Source organism: Colletotrichum chrysophilum (assembly GCF_026319265.1).
Source record: "Colletotrichum chrysophilum strain AFK26 chromosome Unknown scaffold_13, whole genome shotgun sequence".
In the NCBI taxonomy this organism is placed as follows: domain Eukaryota; kingdom Fungi; phylum Ascomycota; class Sordariomycetes; order Glomerellales; family Glomerellaceae; genus Colletotrichum; species Colletotrichum chrysophilum.
Window position 1 is genome coordinate 367,593 of NW_026517300.1, and position 23,390 is coordinate 390,982.

A 23,390-nucleotide genomic window follows, 5' to 3' on the forward strand; every position below is an offset into this window, starting at 1 on the left:
GCGAAACGGCAGCGCCTCTTGGAATAAAGGGTGTTTTTTGAGAAACAAAATGTTTGGCTGTTTTGCGCGAAGTCGAATTGGAGGGGAGCTGTGGATAAGGTGTCGTCGATGTTTCACTCTGCCTCATTCCAGAAGGGGGGAGCTCCAGAGCTACGATGGATGGTAAATAGTGACGGAACTACTGGAACAGGTAGCTTGGGCAAGGCAGGTAGGTGACGCAATAGCGCCGTTTAGCGCCTTCTGATCCTGACCTCAGTCGCGACAGAGCTATTGACTGAGGTGGCGCTATGACCAGGATCCAGTCAGTACTTGCAGGCGCAGGTTGCTGAGGTGAGGTGCCCCGGGCTTCACCTGCCCGGAAGAGAGGACTTTCTGTTGATCCGTCATCCGAATCTCGCCCAATCAGACGGCGCAGACGATGGGTAGCAAGGACCCGCGATTATTTAGAGCTCGCGCGCCTGCAAGAGAGCTTTTGGCGATTTGCGACGATCTCGACACGACCTCACCCGAGCATCTCTCTCGCCAAATTCGAAACCTATGACAGCGGGCGGCTCAAGGGCAATCGCCTGAGACTGTCCTCATGCAGTGCTATACCGAGCTCACGCCGCCGACTGGCGTGCAGCACAGCCTGAGTCTCCCTTTCCTCTCGGCGCAGAGCAACAATCTGGTCGTCGCAAAGGGCTCGCTGCTTCAAATCTTTGCAACAAAGACCATCTCGTCAGAGATTGACCACACGCAGAATCGTGAGAAACAGACCTCGAGGGCTGATACCCAGTACGACCGCCGATTGAACGACGACGATGGCCTCGAATCCTCCTTCCTTGGCGGCGACGGCATGCTGGTTCGCGCCGATCGCACCAACAACACCAAGCTTGTCCTCGTCGCCGAATACCCAATATTTGGAGTCGTGGCAGGCCTTGCGAGGATCAAAATTCAAAATTCCAAGTCTGGAGGCGAAGCTCTGTTGATTGCTACAAGAGTGGCTCGTTTGAGTCTGGTGCAATGGGATCCCGAGAAACACGCACTCGAGGACGTCTCCATCCACTTCTACGAAAAAGAAGAGCTCGAAGGCTCGCCATTCGATGGCCCGTTGAGCAATTACCCAACTCATCTTGCTGCCGATCCCGGCTCCCGATGTGCCGCTCTCCGATTTGGCTCCAGATACATCGCCTTCCTACCCTTCAAACTAAACGATGAGGACATAGATATGGATGACTGGGATGAGGATGTGGATGGACCTCGGCCGGCAAAAGAGCCGTCAGCAACTGCGGCTACAAATGGAACTAGCAACTTAGCAGATGTACCATACTCAACGTCATACGTCCTCCCTCTCCCGCAGCTTGATCCCAGTCTCCTCCATCCTGTGCACCTCGCCTTCCTGCATGAGTACAGAGAGCCGACCTTCGGTATCATCTCTTCAATGCAGCGCCGCTCCAACACCCTACCTCGGAAAGACCACTTCTCCTACAAAGTCTTTACCCTCGATCTGCAACAACGGGCATCCACGGCTATTCTTTCCGTCAACAACTTGCCGCAGGACCTCTTCAAAGTCATTGCCCTTCCAGGCCCTATTGGAGGAGCGCTTCTCGTCGGCACCAACGAGCTGATCCACATTGACCAGTCTGGCAAGCCCAATGGCGTGGCGGTCAATGCGTTCACCAAGGAGACGACCAGCTTTCCTCTGGCCGATCAGTCGGAGTTGGATCTGCGGCTCGAGCACTGCTACATTGAGCAAATGTCTCCTGAGAATGGAGAGCTGCTCATGGTGCTCAGCGATGGTCGTTTGGCCATCATCGCTTTCAAAATCGATGGACGTACCGTTTCCGGACTCAGTGTCAGGATAGTACTCGCGGAGGCTGGAGGCAACGTTGTGCAGTGCGGTGCCTCTTCGATTTCAAGGCTGAGCAAGAACGCGTTCTTTATTGGCAATACTGGTAGCGACTCCCTCGTTGTGGGTGTCACCCGGAAACAGACACAAAACGCGCGGAAGAAAACGCGTTTGGTTGACGACTCTTTCGCGGACGACCTCGAAGATGAGGATATCGACGACGACGACGATGATGATCTTTACGGCGAAACCACAACGACAGTCCCGTCGAGCACAGCCGCTAATGGCGTGCCCAAAGGAGGAGAGATATCGTTCCGCGTTCACGACTCTCTCCTGAGTTTAGCTCCGGTCAAGGATATGACGACGGGCAAGCAAGCTTTCATCCCGGAGAGCGAGGACGAGAAGAACTCGGTCGGCGTCGTAGCTGATTTGCAACTTGCGGCTGCCGTCGGCAAGGGTAATGCAGCCGCCATCGCCATCATGAACCAGAACATTCAACCAAAGGTCATTGGCAAGTTTGAGTTCCCAGAGGCGAGGGGATTCTGGACCATGTGCGTTCAAAAGCCGATTCCAAAATCACTGCAGGGCGATAAGGGCGCAAATGCTGCTGTGGGCAGCGAATTCGATGCTTCATCTATATACGACAAGTTTATGATTGTTTCCAAGGTTGATCTAGACGGTTACGAAACGTCAGATGTTTATGCTCTTACAGGCGCTGGTTTTGAGGCTTTCACGGGGACAGAGTTTGATCCTGCGGCAGGTTTTACGGTGGAGGCGGGCACTATGGGAAAACACATGCGTATCATTCAGGTTCTCAAGTCTGAGGTGCGATGCTACGATGGAGGTGAGTTATCGGCACTTGTGACTGTCGTTCAACGCTGACGAACAAGCCAGACCTCGGCTTGAGTCAAATCTTGCCGATGCTTGATGAGGAGACGGGAGCTGAACCACGAGTCGTCAGTGCCAGCATCGCGGACCCCTATCTCCTGCTGGTACGAGATGATGCGAGCATTATGGTGGCTCAAATTGATAACAACAACGAACTCGAAGAGATGGAAAAGCAAGACGACACTATCTTATCAACACAATGGCTTGCCGGGTGTTTGTACACCGACACCACCGGTGTGTTTGCTCCAATCCAAACCGACAAGGGTACGCCAGAGAGCCAAAGCATTTTCATGTTCCTGCTCAGCGCAGTGGGAGCTTTATATGTAAGTCCGTTTCACAACATTTGATTTCCAACTTCTAACGAAACCAGATATACGCTCTTCCCGACCTCTCAAAACCGGTCTATGTTGCTGCTGGAATGACCTACGTCCCCCCATTTCTCTCTGCGGACTACGCCGTTCGTCGAGGCACAGTTCAAGAGACATTGACGGAAGTTCTCGTGGCCAAATTGGGCGATGCCACGGAGTCTTCGCCATATCTTATTGTGAGTTCTGTTCGATGAAAGCTTTACGGCGTATCATTCTGACTCAGTTGACAGCTTCGACATGCAAACGACGACATTACTATATATGAACCCATTCGCCTTGAATCGCAGGACAAGTCCGAGGGCCTTGCAAAGACTCTCCACTTTCAAAAGATCACAAATCCGGCTCTGGCCAAGAGCCCAGTTGAAGTAGCAGATGACGATGCCAATGAGCAACCTCGTTTTGTTCCTCTTCGACCGTGCGCAAACATCAACGGCTACAGCACCGTCTTCCTTCCTGGTGCTTCGCCATCCTTCATCATCAAATCTGCCAAAAGCGCTCCCAAGGTGTTGGGTCTGCAGGGCATCGGCGTTCGTGGCATGAGTTCTTTCCATACCGAAGGCTGCGAGCGCGGTTTCATTTACGCCGATTCAGAGGGGCACACACGTGTCACGCAATTGCCCGCCGACACAAGTTTCGAGCTAGGTGTGTCCATTCGCAAGATCCCAGTCGGAGATGCTATCGGTCTCATCGCCTACCATCCTCCCATGGAGACGTACGCCGTTGCCTGCAGTGTGTCGGAGCCCTTCGAGCTCCCCAAGGACGACGACTACCACAAGGAATGGGCCAAGGAGACCATCACCACGCTCCCGCAGATGGAGCGCGGTATCATCAAGCTCCTCAGTCCCGCCACATGGTCCGTCATTGACACTGTCGAGCTCGATCCCCACGAGGTTGCCATGTGTATGAAGACGCTCCACCTCGAAGTGTCCGAGGAGACCAAGGAACGCCGCATGCTTATTGCCATTGGCACGGCCGTCAACCGCGGCGAGGACCTGCCCATCCGTGGCCGCATCCTCGTATACGATGTCGTGCCCGTTGTGCCCCAACCTGGACGCCCAGAGACGAACAAGAAGCTCAAGCTGGTCGCCAAAGAGGAGATTCCCCGCGGCGCCGTCACCGCTCTTTGCGAGGTTGGATCGCAAGGCCTGATGCTCGTCGCGCAGGGGCAGAAGTGCATGGTCCGTGGCCTGAAGGAAGACGGCACCCTCCTGCCTGTCGCATTCATGGACATGAGCTGCTACGTCACCTCCGTACGCGAGGTGCGAGGCACCGGCTACTGCCTCATGGCTGATGCCTTCAAGGGTGTCTGGTTCGTGGGCTACGCAGAAGAGCCTTACAAGATAATGCTCTTCGGAAAAAGCACTGGCAAGTTTGAGGTCTTGACAGCAGACTTTTTGGTCGATGGAGACGAGCTGCACATCGTCGTCTGCGACAAGGACGGCGTCATTCACGTAATGCAATTTGACCCTGAGCGTAAGTCTCCCCCGTATCCCCGACTGCTTGGCAAATCACTAACCATCCGCAGACCCGAAGTCTCTCCAAGGCCACTTGCTGCTCAACCGTGCCTCCTTCTCGGCTGCGCCGAACCACCCTACTGCAACCTTATCACTGCCCAGAACAACCACCACCGCACAATCCGCATCCGCGTCCAAAAACCCACCATCAACGCTCATGCTTGCTTCTCCCACGGGTGTTCTTGCGGCCCTGACCCCGCTATCAGAGCAGGCTTACCGACGCCTGACATCCCTGTCCAATAGCATTGCCGCAGCGCTCCCTCACGCAGCCGCCACGAACCCAAAGGCTCACCGGCTCCCGCCCCTGGACGCGCGCCCGCCGGGCGTCGACACAAGCGCCGGACGCACCATCGTCGACGGCGCGCTCCTATCCCGCTGGAACGAGCTCGGCGCAGGACGCAGGTCGGAAGTCGCCGGCAAGGGCGGCTACGGTAACGTGCTGGAGGTCCGGGGCGAGCTGGAAGGGATCCTCGGATGGAACGGGTTGGCCTACTTCTGAGGCAATTGTAAAATAGGAGGATCATCGCGTTGGGGGCTGAGTATCTTTTTGAAGTTGGGCCTTTTGGAACAAGGCCTTGGTGCAGCAATTGCGAGAAAGCGTTTTCAAGAGGCAAAAGTTAGATCGACGACACTTTTGGTAATAGGAATATTCGAAAACCAAGTACATTCACAATATGACCATTGCTTGCCTCACGTGCTGTGATATGCTGGTCATCAAATGACGCAATGCGCGCTGTCATTTAACGTTATTGAGTGCCATTACCATGACTAGAAATCTAACCTCATGCTGAGGTGCCTATGTTTGTCCTAATTTATTCTTCGTAATGCCTTTCTAGGCAATCGTAACTCAAGCTCGTCATTGGCCCTGAGGCGTTCAAATTCATTTTCGCTCGAAGCAACACAATGCTCTTCTCTCGTGGTTGACCTCACCAACCGCAGAGCCAATCCCTCCGCCCAAACCTTAACAGTGTTCCTTGTATCGTACACTCTCATACCTTTTGGTAGTTACTAAATATTCCGAGAAGCGCGACCGAGTAGGCGCAACTAAGACATTACGTCATGGCGACGTGGTATTACATGAGAAATAAGCCCAAGACTAAATGACCTGGATGTGACATCTAGGCTGCAGCTTGATGTTTTCGACGAATACTTCCGAAGCGGCGCTTCAGACCGTCACTAAGACGCTTGCCAGTGCTGTTGTGACGGCGCACATCTGCGCTGTTCGACTGTCCGGCGGGCGTCTCTGATGGGCCGGGCCTCCCGTCGGCGACATTGCTCACGCTACGCTGACGAACCGTGGCACCGAGATTCTTTCGTGACTGGCTGTTGGCACCGGGATGCATCTCATACTCAACAGGGCCGTTGCCGAGGGACGCCTTGCGCATGCGCTTCTTCTCCTTAAGATCTCTTTCGTAGGTGTACGAAGGCTCGCCCTTTCCTTTGAGATCATCAGGGTGGTACGGCTGTTCTTAGTCAGACATTGCAGATGACGTCAAAATTGGAACAGCAGACTTACGATTCCATCCCATCGTTTGTAAGCACCGCCCTGCGCGTCAGGCTCGCGCATGAGGTCCGCTCCCTCCTCATAGTTCATAACGTTGCCGCGCATGTCGCTGCTGCCGACGGGGACGGTGCCGGTTCCTTGAAGAGGAACATGCTTGGTAAGGGAATCTTGGATATATTCACGGGGAGTTGCTCTCAAAGCCTCCTCGTTTGATTCCTTGACGGCCTCAACTGGGGCGTACTGCTTGTTGCGGTTGCGCGACGCCAAAGTGGCGTCATACGGGCCGCCATGGTGGTAGACACCACCTATGGTGTCGAGCCCGTCAATGGTGTCGGTCATGGGACCATTCTTGCGAGTGCGAAGGTGAGGAGCGCGGTCTGCTGCGCGATGCTCCTTCTTGAGCATGTCCAGAGGTCTGTGAGACATATCGCCGTTGTATCTTTGGTTCAATGAACCGGAGCGACGGAGACCGCTAGGGACGTTGTGATGGTTTACGCTTTTGCTGCGCTGGACAGACGAGTCGGCACGACCTTCTTCTTCGTTGATAGGCCGGTTGCGCGCGCTGAAGCTCCGCGTGACGCTAGTACTCGGAGGCAGAGTGTTGCGAACACTGGTGCTGCGACCTAGAGGCCTGTGAGGAGCAGAGGACGAAGCAGGTGAACCGGGTTCTCTGGGCGAGGGCAGTGATGCGCGGTTGTTGTAAGTGGGTGAGAACGGGTTCGAAGAGTGAAAGCTGGAGCGTGTCGGGCTCGCGGATGTAGGCGGGGTTGGATACGACGAAGCCTGGCTGTGGCTCCTATGACTTCTCTGGCTCTTATCGCTCGGCTGGACCGGGTCTTTTCCTTTCTTCCTCTGTGAGAAAGTACGAAGCAATGGGTCAGGGTTGATGAATGAGCTTCCAGGTCCGGTTTCCTGGCTAGGTTCAGGTGCAGTGAGTGGATCAAGCAAGTAAGCCTTTGCCTAAGAAGAATAATGTTAATTGAATGTGAGTTGAGAAGATGGACGCAAGAAGACGACTAGACACGAGGAGTTATAGATAAGAAGTCGAACGACGAGCAAGGACGCGCATGTGTAAGTGGAGGGACCCGTATTATTTACGTCGTCAAGGGCTTAGCTGCAGTCTGGATGATGCCAGCCAGCTTGTCGAGGTCCTTGGAAATCCGATGGCTTGGATGAACAGTGACGCAAGAAGGGACTTCCAGCCGCCTAAGCTTGGGTGGCTGAACCGTGCAGTGCAGGGGACCCGTCCGTACCTTGCTTCCCGACTCACTTGGGTTGGCAGGGGTAGCTTGGGTAGACTTGGGGCTTAGAATAGCAGGCAGGCTTGGGCACGGGCAGAGAAACCGGTCGGGCGTCCTGCCCGCGGGCGCGTTAGGGGGGGGGGAGACGGGACGATCGGCTTCGACCACGTTGAGTGAGTTCTTGGGCCTCGAACTTTGCTTGGGGCGGCAGCAGTGACGGAATGTTGGAGCCGTAGACGGGCGAGACGGAAGATGACAAGACGGTGGATGCGACGGTGACGGGCTAAAAAGAGTGGAGACAACAAGGGAATGGGTGAATGGCAGACGAGAACTTGAGCGATGACGATGATAGGGCCGACCGTAAGGCCCAGGCCTAGCCAGCCATGTTGAACCGCAATGAGTGTTCGTCGAGATAATAGTACGACAAATGATGATGGATGGGGTCCGTGTTTCGTTGCAATGCCTGTAAATAAAAAACCGACCATGGACTTACCCACTGCTTGTTGCTGCCTGAATCGTCCATATTGTTTTTGGTGTAATTGCTGTGGCTGTGTCTTTTGTTGTGGTTCTCGAGGGTCGTCGGGTATTGGCGCAATACGCAGTACAGCAAAGCGAAGCGAAGCGATGCAATGCAGCAGAATGACAGAACGAGAGATGAGAGGACGCAAAAATCGGGGACAGAGATGCAGGTGTGAGAGCCCTTTTGAACAACAATGCAGTAGTAGAGGTGGTCTTCACCTTCAGCGTCGTCCGCTATTCCGTTTGGTGGGATGAGTGAGGTGCACACCCGGGGGCGAGGAGGGCGACGGACGAGGACAAGGACGACAGAGTCATGAGGGTGTGGGCGTGATGCCGACGACAGGCACAGTCAGTCCAGGCCTTTCAGACCAGGCGATCCCAGTCCTTGTCAGGCAAGTGTGAGGTGCGCCAGTGTGCGGATGCAGCGTGGCCTGCACCTTCTTCATCGCGGCGCTGGGCTTCTGGGAACATGCCCGGACGGGAAGTGACCATCATGGGACCTGCGCTGGCCGGGTCGCCCGAGCTTGCCATTGGTGAGAAGTTTTGTGGTGTTCTTTTGGTTCTTCTCTGGCAGGGAGGGGGAGGGGAAAGGGAAGGGAAGGAGGAGGGGTGGGCATGTGCGAAGGGACCGGATGATGTGGGTGGGAAGGCGGGGACGATGTGCTGCTCATGCTCTTTACCTGGCAAGCCTGGTTCTGGTAGCTGCAATTATTGGACGAAAATCCGTCACCTTCTGTTTGGAAAGAAGCTGCACATTCATGCTTCTCATGCCTAGTTCCTAAATGCAATGCTTGTGATTTTACGCTCACCTTCTCAAAACCACCGTCGTCCAAATGTTCTCTCCATATATCCCCTCCGCCGTCCAGAGTCAGGGTCCAAAGCGCCCCGGCCCCGATCCGCACACGAGACATGTCGCCTCGCCCATCACGTTACCACTTTCCCCTCAGCGGCTCCGCTGGCAGAGACACCTAACTTAGATCCACCCGGCAGGGCAAGACCAAGACCACGGCATCCTCGGCCGCCCAGGGACCAAAGGAAACAATGAGAAACGAAACATTTCAACCGCTAGGCCACCTTAGCTCAGCCACAAGCACGCCGTCAGCGGGACACGCGGGCCTTTAGAACCTCGTCCGTCTCTCGTGTCTGTTCTTCTCATCGTCCTCGCATTGGCTCCCAATTCCTACGTCATGCGATCAACAAAACTTTAAAAAATCCCATTTTAGCCAGGGGACCAGCAGCCACGACACGCCGCAACATCCCATTTACCAGACCACCTCTCCCACGCAGCAACCGTCACAGAGCTGATACCATGAGCAAATTAGCAGACCACTCATAAGTGCCGCTATTGATTGCAATGCGCGTCTGTGTGAAAAGGAAAGAAGAAGAAAAAACATGCAATGGGTCACCCGGCCTCTCACCGAGCTTCCGAGTGGCCCTTCCGGGGCGCCAACGGGGCTCGCCGCAAGTCCCCGGTCCACGTCTCACTGCCCCTCAAGTCAGGGCTATGCTTGCTCCGATACCTGGCGGAACACGTCGCCCTACCGGGACCGGTCACTTGCTGTCAACGAGTGAGAGCCATAAGCTTAAAATTATGGCCCGTCGGTGTTTTCATGCTGGTTATGGGCGAAGATGAGCAATGCTGCTCTCATTTGCGCCGCCTTATGCCGCGACTAACTCGTTCTTACTCACGCTAGACGCTCAGTCAAGCTCACGATGCTGCTAAAAGTCTAGAATTTCAGTAGATGGTGCCCATAAGCAGCTTTGACAAGGCAGCTACGTAAAAGGTTTGTTGCTGATTGTAGTTGCGTGCGCGCCTCATTCAGCGTGCATGGGGAGCTTAGACCTTACCTTGCGTATGACGTACCGGGATCGAGATCTGGCTGAAAAGCTTCGCTCGCAATTCGCAAGGTGTCAACTGCCCTGGGCTTTTCTTACCACCGCCTTTTTGTGTGCATGACTGACAGGTTCCACCACCTGCCTCTTTGCTATGGCGCTTTGATACCTTCACGTGTCTCACATCTCTCAACTGCTACTGCGCGCTTCTAGGCGACCTCGCAGAACCCCTCAGGTGCAGCAAAAAGCAAATGCATCACGCTCTCGCCTGTTACTCATTGGCCTGATAGCTGTACCGGCCAGCTTCCGTCGCGTCCCGCAGACCCAACCGGGTCTTTCGCTGCGGGATCCCCCATCTAAGACCGCGGCCCCCAGCTCCCTGCCGCCGGGCAATGGCTCTCGTCGACTACTCGTCGTCCGACTCGGCATCTGAGCCGGGCTCACCCCCGCCCAAACGCCGCAAGGCCGCCGACGGTGGCCCGGAAGGGCCCGTCGCCAGCAAACACAACAAGACCACCGGCACTGCTTCATCCGCGAGTCAACCGGAAGGCAACTCCGCACTGCCTCCGCTCCCGGAGGAATTCCACGACTTGTATGCCTCCACCGTACGAACCAGCACCGCCGATGATCCCACCCTCCACCAGGGTCGGAAGCGTGCCATTCCACACATCGTCGGCCATTGGCCTTCTCACGTCTACATTGAATGTAAGACACACACACTCTCTCTCTTTCTCTCTCTCTTTTGTACCTCTTTTGTCTCTCGAGCTTACAAAATTCCTCTAGGGCATCCAACAGCATCCCAGCACGCCCTGCTCACAAATCTCCTAGCCAAGATCGCGCCCCTTCTCAAGTCTCAAAAGCTGCAACCTCTACTAACCTCAGACCTAAACGCCCCGCTGCCCCTCCACGTCTCCCTCACCCGCCCTCTCTCCCTGACCACAGCTCAAAAGGACGACTTCCTCTCCGCCCTCACCTCGTCCGTCTCCCACGCCACAGGGCCCTTCACCCTCTCCCCGCGCGGGATGGGCTTCTTCAAATCCCCAGACTCGGACCGCGCCTTCCTGATCCTCCGTGTCGCTGACCCCCTCGCCTCCTCACGAGATAGCAACACCACCACCGGCAAGAACCCGCAGCTCCGCGCCCTGCTGACAAAGTGCAACACCGTCGCTCTCCGCTTCGGCCAGCAGCCGCTATACCAGGCCCGCGCGACCGAGCTCGTCGACGACGCCTTCCACGTGAGCATCGGCTGGACGTTTGGCCTGCCGCCCGAGGACGCGTGTCTGCAGACGTACGGGATGTTGCGGCTTCCGGAGTTTGCAGAGGTGAAGAAGTGGGAGATTCCCGTCTCGGGCGTCAAGGCCAAGATCGGGAACGTGGTGACGCATGTCCCACTGCGGGATGCGCAGAAGAGGGATGGCGAGGAGGACAGTCTGTTCGGATGAGGGTCGCCGCTATTCGTTGGACCTGCATACGCGTCACAAAGCAAGAAAGCCCAATGTGGCTTCAGTGAAACACTAATAGAAGTGTTGGTATCAATTTTGTATGTACAGCCTGGTCACGGTACCAGCACAGTGTGCCCTTGGTCTTTCCGGGAAAAGGGGATGAAAGAGGAAAAGAAAGACAGAAACGCCATTAGCCCCGTCCGGCCATGCAGTGAGTAGATGCCATGCTAGGATGTGAAAATTAAAGATGTCTATCTATAACTCGTCCAGCGGCCGCCTCTGGAAGCTCCAGTTCCTCTCGATAACGGGGAGGCCAACGAAGCCTTGGTACAGACGAGCCAGCTCTACTGCGAGGATGTTGAAACTACCACCTTAGTTAGACTTTGTCGACTATCAGCACAGGGTCATAAACTTACAAGGTCTTGGGGAAGGCGGCCCAACGCGAGATCACGAATTTGGTAGCCTTGATGAAGCGGCCGAATTCTTCATCAAAGGCCTCGTCGAAGGCTTCCCTGACGGTCTGTTCCGATCGCGGCTTGTCCTCTGGGTAGTCCTCGGCCGTGATAGGCTCTGGCTCCGTTGACGTGACCACATTGTGCGGCTTCTTGGCCCTGTCGGGAATTGCAGTGGTGGGTTCGGCGGCAGCAGCCACGGCAAGAGCCTCCTCGGCGTCTACCATGGCCCGGAACTTGCCAATGGCAGCCAAGGAGCTGCTAATACGAGCATAGGTATTGAAGAGGGCGACGAGCTCGGTGCGCTTCAACACGGGGATGTCCTTGCTGTGGTTGTCGAATTCGAAGAGGACCTTCAGAGCAGTGCCGTAGCCGGCAGTCTGGAGCTTGCCCCAGAGGCGGCACTTGTCGCAGCCCACACAATCCATGACACGACTGACGTTGCGGAAGCGGTTGCGAAAGTCCTCTTTCAGAGACGGACCCTCGCCATTCTTAAACATGAGGCTCTCGTCGAAGATCTGCGGAACACTAGCCGCACCCTCAGTAACTTCAAGAATCTTTGCTCTGGTGGCAGCGTCCTGGTCCAGATCCCCCGTACAGAAGGTATAGTCTCTACCCTGAAGATAAGGTCCCAACTTGGCGATTGCACGAGTGACCAAGGCATAGTTGAAGTACAGGTTGCTGATCCGCTCTGGGTGGGTGTGGAGGCGTTGCTTATAGCAGGCCAGGTTGGGTTGCCATTGACCCGTAGTCTGGTTAAGGAAGTCCCAGCAAAGATGAGTGCTGATGCTCGCGTGCATGCCCGAAACCACGCGGTAGAAAACCCGCTTCTCGATGCACTCGTCTTCGGACTCTAAGCCGGTCTGGGCGACAAACGGGGCGTTGGGCTGCTTCTCGCGCATCTGCTCCAAAAGCTGCTCTCGTCCAGCGGCTTCGAGAACCTGCCTGAAGTCTTGCGCCGCTGGTCCCTTGTTGCTGACTTGTGACTGACCCAGAGACGCGGAATGGGGGAAGGAGCTCTTTTGGAAGCAGTTCTCCCGGTAGATGGCGTCCCAAACCTGGGCGGCGCCAACTCCCGCGTATCCAGTGAACCGCTCGGGATTGCGGAGGAGGCTTACGTAGTCTCCCTTCGAGGTTGCGCTCTCATCCTCCGGCACGCAGTAGTCACGCTCGTCGCACTCGTCGTCGTATTCCACTACACAGCTTTCACCAACCTCGTCGCCCAGCTTTCCTTGTAACGGTCGTTCGGGGCGCTCGTGCTGCACCTTTCTCGGGGGGTGTTTCGCCAAGGGTCCTTCCAACTTTCCAAGCTCGCTCGCCCGCCAGACTTCGGGAATATCCTCCTCGTTATCCAGGGTCTCAACGGCACAGGCGATGTTGCCGCACATGCCATTCTCGTCGTTCCAAAAGGGGCATTTCTTGTGGAAGAGGTTCAGTCGGTAGTGCGAGAAAAAGTCCGTCGAGCTTGTGAGGTCGTCGACGAAGGGCTTGACCTTGGCGTTCAGCTTGTCGAGGGTAGAGTACGAGGCGCATGCGTCGGACACAATGGCCTTGGGCGAGATCTGGTACGATGCGTTAGAGACGGAGAACCGATAGCGGGATGCCGCTGCGAGGGCACAGGTCGCGAAGAAGAAAAAGAAAACGGCGGCATACCGCACAATCATCTTGGGCGCGTTCGCATTGGACTGGCGACCCCAAGAGCGCGAAAACGGAGAGGAAGAATAGTCTGCTTGCAGACTTCATGGTGAATGGTTCGCCGTGGGCGGGGATGACCGGACCGGACTGTTTAATATGCGACGCAATGACAAGAACAGGTGGTCGCAGGAGAAGAGGTTGTTAATGGAGAATGCGGACGACAAGTTTCCAAAGGTTGGCTGAAACGTCCAGAGCGTCCGGGCTGGATGCGTGGATCCGAGGCAGTCTTATGCCTGTGGCGCCTGCAGCGTGCAAATAAGCCGGACGGGTCAGGCAGCGCCAAAGGTTAAGTTGAGTGAGGTTCGTTTTGGCGAAACGGCCCGGGGGCGCTGAAAGCTAGAGATGAAGTGTAAATGGGCCAGGTGTGGTTCTCCAGTCTTGTCTCAAGTCTGACATAAAGATGGAGGTGGCATGAGCATGGGCCTGTCACCGCACGATCGACGTTGTTCTCTTGGCCAGGAGCTCTTATTTAAAGACGGCCGTGGAACCCTGGAGGACGTTGGAGAAGATGACAGCGTGGACGGCTGTGCAAAGACCACGGACGATAGGGTAAGAGTGAGAAGACCAGACAAGTGGCCAGCAATTAAAACGGGATCGTCGGGGCCTTTTGCAGGTTGCCAGCTTTCCTGTCCTCAGAAGTGAGGAGTCATGTATTCATTGGATTGGAATCTGTCCTCAATCTAACATTAAAGGCAAAAACCGTATGCGTAGGTAGCACACCGTACAGCACAGTAGGACCTGCCAAGCGTTGAAGCAACAATGGAGCCCACCCTTCAGGCTGATTAATTCGTCGGAGCTGGGCCCTGACTCCCTGAGTGCCGTCAAATACACTGGATCGTACTACTTTATCTGGCGAGGATTAGCTGATCCTCAAACGCGAGCCCGATCCCAAGTACCTCAGTCGCCTGGGGCAAGCGAAAGGGTACATCGCTCTCAGGGCTGTCTTACGGGGGCGAAAGGCTAATTTAGGCGTTGGTGAAAGGTGTCCTTCTTGGTGGAAAATCAGCAGATGCAGGAGCCAATTGGAACCACTCTGGCGCCAAATGGTTCCTCATGGCTTCCGCCGTTCCAGATCGCCTCTCGGATGCCGCCGCCGCCATCCAACTCGGCTTGGTGCATCCGCAACTTGCCAATTGCAGACCACGGCGCCTCTGTTATACGTCTGGCTACTCGTTGTCCCCTGTAGCCTTGCCCGCTTTGCACATGCCGACACCAGATGCACAAAAACTCACTTCTGTGAGCCTTCTCCAGCTTGCACATGTTCGTCATCGCGAAGTCAAAAGTGACGTCTCGCACTCTATCGATCAGGACTACCTATGGCATGGACCCAAGAATATGCAATAAAACTGCTGTATTATACCGCATGCACAGCATCCCGTCTGCATGTCTTGCCATAGCACACCATGCTTTTGGAACAAAATTCTGCCCAAGCATGACTACTATCGTTGTGTCTCACGTCACTCTAAGCTTCGTCGCATGTCCACGAGCTAATAGGATGCTAGTCTCTGCTGGTCTCATGTTCAACTTGATTGAGCTTTTGAAAACTGCATGACCGCATTGAATCCACGCGTCTATGCCTATGTCCCTAAGCTCCGTCTTCATTATCGTCGTTGGCCGAGCTATTCAGGCGATAGCCAATAACGACTATCTATACAACCGGCGCGCCGCTCCTGCTTGCTGCCCAGGGTGCGAGAGGCTCTCGTTGACGGCCGTTCGCAATCTCTGCGTTGGCAAAGTTCAGCGGCATCGGCTTGGAAGAAGACGCGCCAGCCCAGCACGCCGGGCGATAGAACTCCTCCCTCATCAGACAGATCCTCAACTGGGTTCCAAGACAATCAACAGACAGCAAGCAGTACAGTCCAACACTAACAAATCCCGATGACTCAAACCGCCCAAATAAATGCAATAGCCGTAATGGTATGCGCCGTCTTTTACACCATTTGTCGTGGCCCCCAAAGACGAGGTATTATTATCTCCCAATCTCTTTTCATGAATCTCTAGAGAAAACTTCCGTCATCAATGGCCGTCATTCGTGTCGTTGAAAGCGTTGCCCACACAGGAAATCTGCGGAGCGGGAGGCGGGCATTTGTTCCGCGTTTGCAGGGTAACAAGGAATTCGCCTCGCTTCTCGAATCACTGAGGGGGCTGGTAGTTGAGGGGACGCCTATGGCAGCATGTTAGATAAACACCGTGGGGGCGAAGTCAAGGGAAAGGCAGACGAACTTGAACAGCAAAATATGCGGCTCCGGCTCATGAACCTCGTAATGCTCCCAGCCCAAACTCTGCACATCATGTCAGCCTGTTATGTTCCGTGCGGGAGAAGTTCGGACTCATACCTGAGTGATACCAAGTGCGCGCCATTCCTCCTCCCAAAGCAGCTTCAACGTTCCGTGGCTGGCATCATGGTAATCTTTGGGGATAGCCTTGAGCATGGCTTTGGGAAGCTGCACATGACGATACTCGAATTCGCTGTCGGAATACCTAGATGTGAAGGACTGGGTCAGTTCCATGCGGTCCCTGCTGTTGTGCACCAGCACGAAGGCAATGAGGGACTGGAGTTGTTGCATACCGTGCCGAGTAGTGGATGGAGTCGATGAACTCGTCCAACCGACCCCGTTCGGAGTCGGACAGAGGGCGCGGGACCTTGTTGCGACGGCTCATGTCGATATCCATGGCGGCTGCTGTGTCTGTGTCTGCGTGCGTTTGGGTTGCTGTCTGTGGGATGAACGGGTGGCGTCTAGTCTCGGTACCACAAAGGCGAGACAGCCGGCGGGGTAGGTCTCGGTTCGAAGACTGCAAGAGTTCGAGTGACGGGTGACAGCGAAGGCGACAGCGGCGACGGCGGTCGGGACTGGCGATGCTCGGCGATGCTCGACTCTCGGACGGTTGGGGGTCTAAGGACGCGAGCGAGGACTCGGGGCCAGCAGTTCTAGGTCAGGCGACCAAAGCCAAGCAGATGCGAGGTCGAGGGTGGTAAACAACAAGTGCAGGCGGGGTAGGCAGGAATTGACGCTGAAACAGGCTGTTCCAGCTTCACCGACTGACTCAAAGGGGGGAAATGAGCTGGGAAGCAACGAGAGACGAGAGAGGGAGGTCGGGGGACGGAGAGCTTGAACCGATCTCGAAAAATATGGCGGAGGAGGTGGCTGGCGCGCAAGAACGAGGGGTTATTATTCAAAGAGTGGGAAAAAGATATGGCCTGTAAACAAAAGTCGGATTGGATCACAGTCAATTCAGACCCCAGCACCACGGCCGCCGGTCCACCTGTGACCGTCCACCACTACCAATTGGCCCTTGGGGTCCGAGGCGTTTTTTTTTCTTCTTCCCTTCGCTCCCCTGCGGCAACTTCCGCTTTGGTTATGTTGGCCCTGCTCAGGTGTACCGAGGCGCTGTATTTTGGATCGAGAGTACCTGTGGTGGCTTACCTAGGACCCGACTCACCAACTCCCAACACTGACCGACAGACTGTGTGAGAGCGGTGTGTCGACTGCCTTTTTTTCTTCCTTTTTTTTTTCTTCTTCCCCTAGCCTTCCCCTTCCCCTCTGCCTCCGTCCTTCCTCTATCGTGCCCGTGACATCTCGGTCTGAGAATCCGCAACGGCTGGATCCACCCAACCGGCTGCCAACCGGCTGCCAACCGGCACCAGCCTTCTTCCAGTGTCCCAACAGCGACGGTTCTCTGCATCCGCACACTCCACTCTCTTTTCACAGCATTTTACGGTCAAGAACCACCACGCCTGCCAAGTTCTGGGTGCCTCGAAAACTGCTGCGCACCTGAGGCACTAACGAGCCTGTCCCTCCATCTACCAGCTGCCAGTACGCGCTCGACAATCGACCGATTCAACGGAGAGTTGTTCATACCCGTACGGGCAGATCCCCAGCTTGCAGCGCGGCCATCTTCATTGCGAAGTATCCTCCAGCCAGCAATAACAGCGAGGGGAAGAAACCCAACCACCTTCTATTCAACTCCAGCAACAGCTCTTGTTTGTCAGGCCACAGAACTTTTGACCTCGCCAAACCAACGGTTCTTTCCCGAGCCTTCCCACCTAGGGAGCTGCACTAGAAACTACCTTACATTCACCTCTACCTTGAGCTCTCAGCTTTTCCCTTCCAGCACAAACACGCTAGCCACAGACTGCGCCCTGCGCCCTGCAGCCCTGCTCGCAACCAACCTTGCGACGGCCCACAGCCGACACCTTCCCCGACTTTACCTGCCACCACCTTGCCAACTGATCGATCCCCCGATCTCCAACGACGCGTCTTTCGCAAAGCAGTCGCAGCACCACCATCGCATCGACCTCCACAAGTCGCCATCTTCCATCAGCCATTGCACCCACTGCATAGACGGCAGCTATCTGCAACTCGTATGATAGAGAGCGCATGTCTCCGCGACCACTGCCCACCAATTTTTGATGGATCACAAGCGCAAGTCGTCCGCCGCAAATGGCGCGACCGAAGGTGCTGATGAGCGCGCCGCAAAGCGCCTCAGATTGTCACAGGTGAGCTTTTGTTCTACCCCTTCCCCATGCTGTCCTTGGTCACTCGCCTCTTGTTCGCCCAGCTTTGATGGCCCGGATCTGCTCTTGCAACCTGTCCCCTCCCGCGTTGCATTCTCACAATGACTTGCCTGCAACCTCCGGGGCCAGCCGACAGCCAGGCCAACCCGCCATCACCAACCATTTATCCCACAGTACCCCAGTCTGCCTGAGCTCCTAGCATCCACCAGCAGTCTCCATACCCCTCCATAAGGCATCCTACGAGAAGCAGAGACGAAATAGACAGGCTGATATCACCACTACGCAGAAATACAATCTCAGCAAGCAAGAGACTGTCGAGTCTACCACCGAACATGGCCTATTCTTCCTGGAACAGATCCGCCAGACCAAAGATAAGAAGTGAGTCTATCCTTGACGTACTACGATGCATCCATGACCATCAAAACCTGTTTGGAGGTGCACAGCCATCTAAACAGTAGACGCTGACAATCCATTCTTCCAGTGGCCGGCTCGTGGCAGGATACTTCGAAAAGCTCCCCTCAAAAGAGAGCACCCCCGAATACTACAAGAAGACGCGCATGCCGATCTCGCTGTCCATGATTGAACGGAAGCTCAAAAAGGGAGACTTTTCTACCCTGACCGAGCTCGAGAGCTACTTCAAGCGCATGGTGACCAACGCGAAAGAGTTCTATCCTCGCAACACCCAAATCTTCGACGATGCCGAGAGGGTCCGAAAGGCTCTCAGCAACTACATGACCAAGACGAACCCTGCATACAACGGTGGCAACTACAGTGCCGTGCCGACGCCTCTGCCTGCCTCTGGTGTTGTAGACGAAGTTGAGGAGGAAGACGAAGACGACGCGACCCCTGCCAAGACGGGCCGCCGCAAGTCCCAGGGAAATGCGAGGCCTGCGGAAAAGCAGCCCGAGGTCGACGAAGGCGATGAGGACGAAGACGAAGATGCCGAGGAAGATGAAGATGAAGAGGATGAAGAGGAAGAAGAGGAAGACGACGACGCCGAGGGAGAAGAAGACGATGATGAGGAGGCGAGCCAGTCCTCAAAGCGCGCGGCGATAATCATCCGTCGCAGAGGCCCTGGCAGACCTCCCAAGGGAATGACGCCGCGCAAGTCCAAGGGTCGTACTAGCACACCGAGTCGTCCTGACTGCGAGTACGAGGACGTTCCGTACAAGGGTCTCACTTTCCAGGCCGCGCAGGAGAAGATTGTGGAAGAGATGCTGCGCAAGCGAGAAGACGAGTATGTCACCCTCTTTCAGGAACTCACAACTGCATCCGTACTGATTACTTGTGCAAAGGCCCGAGGCGTACTTCGAGCCTTTTGTCAATCTACCTCCCCGTGCCCTCAAGGACTATTATCGGGTCATCAAGGAGCCCATCTCAATCAAAAAGCTCCAGAAATCTGTCAAGGGAGTCAAGGGACGAAATGAAGCCACGGGTACCAGCGAGTTCAAGAACTGGGCTGCGTTCGAGGAGAGCGCTAGCCTCCTTTGGAAGAACGCTTGCTTCTACAATGAAGAGGGAAGTGAGATTTACGAGTTAGCCCAGGAATTGAAGGTGAGATTTTCGGCGGGAAACGGCGATCCTTCATGGTAGAACTAACTGGGGTCAAGGAATTCTTCCTGGATGAGCTGAAGCAGGCCAAAGCAGTTGTCCCAGAGCCATCACAGCCAAAGATCAAGTTGAAGGTACAGCAACCTGCGGCAGAGCAGCCTACTACGTCCAAGAAGATTACAATCCATGTGGGAGGCAAAAGCGATTCGGCGGACTCACCGGCACCTCCTGTTCCTCAGTCTGCAGGCTCTCAAGCAAGCGAGCAGATCGCCCCGAATGGCACCACGCGTCAAGCTGCTAATCCTATCATGCCAGCTGCGATGGACAGAATTCGAAGCACTTCGGCGGCCTCTCCCAGTCCTTCAGTTGCCAACACTATCAAGCGAGAAGATGTTATGCGCCCTTCTCCTGCCGGTACGCCCGGTCACGCGAGTACACCGTCGGCCTTTCCACCTCCTGGCCAACCCGCAGGACTGTCCAGTGCAACTTTCCAGCCTATCGGTGCTCCGCAGCAACAGGCGCAGCCGAACGGGGTTCAGCAACCTAGCAAGCCTCTCTGGGACCAGAGACTTCGCGCGCCTGGCAAAGGTAGATTGCCGTGTTCTCAGTTTAGGTGACGCCATACTAACAGTTTTATAGGCATTGCGGATGCCCTCATCTCTAGCCTCAAGGTCCAGACTCATCCGATGATCAATCATGATCGTCGGTTTGAAGTTACCGTCAAACCTCTCGAGAAGGTGTCCCAACAGTCGTTTACGGTTCATATGCCTGCCAATCAGCTGAGGATTCAGATCGTTCCGACCTTGCCTGCCTTTTTAGAGAAGGAAGGACGCCAGTACAGACTCTGGGTGATCATCAACCGGCATACACTCACTCCGGTTCATGGAGTTCCAGGTCAAGTGCTTTCAACCGGCGAAAGGGTATTCGAGGCCCAGCTCCAGGCTGGTATTGTCAACACCATCGAGGTCCACGTTGTTGCAGCATTGCCCAAGGGCCAGAAATTGCCGAGTGGTGAAGACTTTGAAGTGGAGCAAATGACGGTGCTCGCCAACGTCGTGAGAAACTAGGAGCCTCCGATCAGCATCAGTGACGCATCCACTTCTGTCGAACTATTGGGGGGACACTTGGTCGGTTCAGACCATCAGCGCACAGAATCGTCGGGTGATGCCGTTGGCTATCGTGACCGTAGCGCTGCTGAACGGGCTGTAGGTTTCCTTGCCCCAACCTTGCAGGCACTTTGGGACAAAGCTGAAGAAAAAAGGGTCCATGGCGATTTCCCGAACCATCTTCTCGATCGGCGCCCCGAGGCATACAACATTAGCGACAACGGTTATACACGCTACCCCCCGATGCACTATTCGAGTCGCGTGCTGTTGCGACCAGATCAAACGCGGATGACTCCGCAAATTGTTCAACCCACAGCAGCGGTTTCGGAGATCAAGCCTCGCAAGCGTTTGCCGGATGACAGGCTGGCTTGGTCCTTGCCACGTGAACAGAAGCCGGATGTGTCGCCCACAGCTTGGTCGAACCTGCCAGACCCGTGGCGCCCGACTCAACCGAAGCCCCAGAGCCAGCCTGAGGTGAGGGAAGAGCCCGGGAGAGGACTTCATAATGGGCTATCTTTAAGTCTTGAAGATGCACACTTCGCAACGAGCTGCATTCTTTCCATTGGGCCCGATTTAATGATGAAACTGGGCAAGCACGCTCGTCCTAGTTTGCTGATGCGGGCCTGCGTTTTTGATGAGAAAGTGATAAAAGGACTCGTCAAGGGACTCGTCAACTATAACAACAACCTAGCATTGTTCACCGATCAGGCTTCTATCAGCGCAGTAACGATCAAATGGATATCCATGCTCAGGGAGGCGGACGCTATGGGCGACAGAAAGAAGGGTCTGATACACCTCATGGGCAGCGTAGCACTCCTACTCGATGACCAGGACATGTTCAACAAGGTTCTGCGACACGTTTCCCCGATTTGAGCTGCGTGGTACTTCAAGTTCGCAGGGCATTCGCCCATCCACGGGAAAGAGGAAATCGGTTTTGGATGGTTGGTCTGGTCAACATTCACAGAGAAGTCGTCGTTTGTTCTTATATTGCTGTCGTTGTGGGACTATTTCGATATTTGCGACCCGTTTATACGCCTTCAGATCTGGGCATGGAAAGGCGTTGCTGCTACTAGGGTGTTGCCGTGGTGGGTTGGGACGGACAAATATGTATAGATAGATAATAAGTGTTCCATCACCAGACTGGTTTTTGCATGCGTTGCCTTTCTGTTCTCTTCCATCTCCAGGGCAAGTGCTTTCACGCCGGAATCAAGATGAATTTGATGTCACCCGGAGTTCACTGAGGCAAGTGTCCGTGAGCAACTCTGCTTATTGAACGTGATGCGAAGCTATCCCTCCATAGGAGCCAGGATGTCGTAAAGCTGCGCAAGCTTTGCGCAGAGAACTTCGTATTGGAGTCATACTTGCATGACGTCGTCTGGGGATCCGTAATTCAGCTGTGGATCCTAGTGGGAAAATTGGAGCAGCGTTTACCCCAGCAACCGGCATGCAAGCAGTGTCTTGGAGGACGTCGGTAATGCGGCCGGGGTGCCGTCGGACCCTCCGACGTAGCAGCTTTCGTTGTGCGACGGGGGCTTCGGGGGTCGGTGGGCTCTTCCCGCCCAGAAGGACAGCAGACCTGGCGTCACATTGTCTTGTCTCAGATGTAGCCTCCTGCGTATCCGTAGTTGGTGAGCACGAGGACAAACGCTCGTTGTTCTCGACAGCTACGAAAGACATTGGGCTGGGCGTTGAAATAGGCGCGGCAGGTTGCATCACTAGCAGCAGCCGGGCCGGCGGCAGTTGATCTGATGTCTAATCTGTGCAAGCTGGTTGGCACACAGGCATACGGTTCAATAGGAAGGTGATAAGAGAGTCTACGCTGAACTTTGTGCATTCGATTTTTCGTAGCCAACTCCAATTGACCCCGATACCGTCTGAAGTTGATCAAAGGTAAAACACCTGAAGAAGCCAACTGGTTGGAACCACAAGGCCGGGTCAGCTCGTTGAAAGAAAGCTCAGCCAGCTTCTGCTGGTGTTCCCTCCACAGCGGGTAGGATGAGTCAATTGACCAATGTCGGAATCGAGCTCCCGTGCGGCATGCAACGCCCCCGTTGCCGCGTTCTCTCCGCTGCTGCACAATGTGAAAGGCGCGCCTCTAGCAGACCCTCCTGCTGCAAGAACCCTGTTACCAGTGGCAGGCGAGGTCTTCTGGGCGGTCAAATCATCCAATATTGGGGGTCGCCAGCCGTCGGGAGACTGACGATTGAAGGAAAGGCGGTGTCTGTCTCCAGCACCACCAGAAAGGCTGCAGGACCAAGCCGACTGCACTGAGTGACCACCAAACACCTCACTGCAGCAAGGTGGCACAGTGGACACGGGCCAGAATCCGGGCAAGCTGCAGCATGTGGCATTACCATTTCGAGGGCTAGCGCGGAAGCAATGTGGGAGATCGATCTTCCGATAACGGGGGGTTGATTGGCCGGCACAAGGAGTGGATGCAACTACAGCCAATGGGAGGCTCCTAAAGCAGCCCACTTCAGGTGGCATCTAGCGGGGTACAGGCAGGACCGACGTAAGGACCGGCCCTGAAATTTGTTACTCGAGAGTCAATGGCACGGCGCTGCAGCGTGGTCGGGGGTGTAGGTATTTGTCTGGAGCGGGGCCAAAGAGTGGAAAAAATTCTTTTTTTCGTCAATTGACTGGTCGACCAAGGTTGGCAGCGAACGCCGTACTCGGTCATCACTGGCCATCCCGCCCAATCCACTCCTTGTAGCGTCCGCCTCGCCTCAGTCGGCCTGCTTCTGGCTTCCCAGCATAATTTTTTTCCTTTACATACAAAGGCTGCCTCTGCCACTCTCTCCCCGGTTACGTCTCTTCTCCTGTGACTCAACCAGCTTTACCCCAAAATCTTGTATAAATATCGTCACCATCCAGACTCTGGAAATCCCGCCTTCAATCGATTCGATCCATCAACCCCGAACCTCGAGCGCCGC

General features: G+C 55.2%; 6 protein-coding genes across 6 annotated transcripts; 3 read left to right on the forward strand and 3 right to left on the reverse strand.

Moving 5' to 3' along the window:
- Positions 1–580: 580 nt before the first annotated feature.
- COL26b_002633 (uncharacterized protein) lies at positions 581–5,097 on the forward strand (the record flags this gene model as incomplete). Its single annotated transcript, XM_053175548.1, has 5 exons — positions 581–2,672; positions 2,723–3,039; positions 3,087–3,260; positions 3,315–4,557; positions 4,610–5,097. 5 exons carry the CDS (start codon positions 581–583, stop codon positions 5,095–5,097), a joined length of 4,314 nt encoding a protein of 1,437 aa, XP_053040552.1.
- A 619-nt stretch (positions 5,098–5,716) lies between these two features.
- Positions 5,717–6,528, reverse strand: COL26b_002634 (uncharacterized protein; the record flags this gene model as incomplete). Its single annotated transcript, XM_053175549.1, has 2 exons — positions 5,717–6,061; positions 6,115–6,528. The coding sequence occupies 2 exons, from the start codon at positions 6,526–6,528 to the stop codon at positions 5,717–5,719; spliced, it is 759 nt and encodes a 252-aa protein (XP_053040553.1).
- A 3,559-nt stretch (positions 6,529–10,087) lies between these two features.
- On the forward strand, positions 10,088–11,137 carry COL26b_002635 (uncharacterized protein; the record flags this gene model as incomplete). The annotated part of the gene is made up of 2 exons (XM_053175550.1): positions 10,088–10,400; positions 10,491–11,137. 2 exons carry the CDS (start codon positions 10,088–10,090, stop codon positions 11,135–11,137), a joined length of 960 nt encoding a protein of 319 aa, XP_053040554.1.
- A 255-nt stretch (positions 11,138–11,392) lies between these two features.
- On the reverse strand, positions 11,393–13,253 carry ERO1 (endoplasmic oxidoreductin-1; the record flags this gene model as incomplete). Its single annotated transcript, XM_053175551.1, has 2 exons — positions 11,393–11,501; positions 11,554–13,253. The coding sequence occupies 2 exons, from the start codon at positions 13,251–13,253 to the stop codon at positions 11,393–11,395; spliced, it is 1,809 nt and encodes a 602-aa protein (XP_053040555.1).
- A 2,208-nt stretch (positions 13,254–15,461) lies between these two features.
- Positions 15,462–15,957, reverse strand: SUC1 (transcription factor; the record flags this gene model as incomplete). Its single annotated transcript, XM_053175552.1, has 3 exons — positions 15,462–15,566; positions 15,621–15,765; positions 15,854–15,957. The coding sequence occupies 3 exons, from the start codon at positions 15,955–15,957 to the stop codon at positions 15,462–15,464; spliced, it is 354 nt and encodes a 117-aa protein (XP_053040556.1).
- Positions 15,958–17,695: 1,738 nt separating this feature from the next.
- Positions 17,696–20,418, forward strand: COL26b_002638 (uncharacterized protein; the record flags this gene model as incomplete). The annotated part of the gene is made up of 6 exons (XM_053175553.1): positions 17,696–17,782; positions 18,087–18,178; positions 18,282–19,037; positions 19,096–19,354; positions 19,411–19,939; positions 19,991–20,418. 6 exons carry the CDS (start codon positions 17,696–17,698, stop codon positions 20,416–20,418), a joined length of 2,151 nt encoding a protein of 716 aa, XP_053040557.1.
- Positions 20,419–23,390: the final 2,972 nt, after the last annotated feature.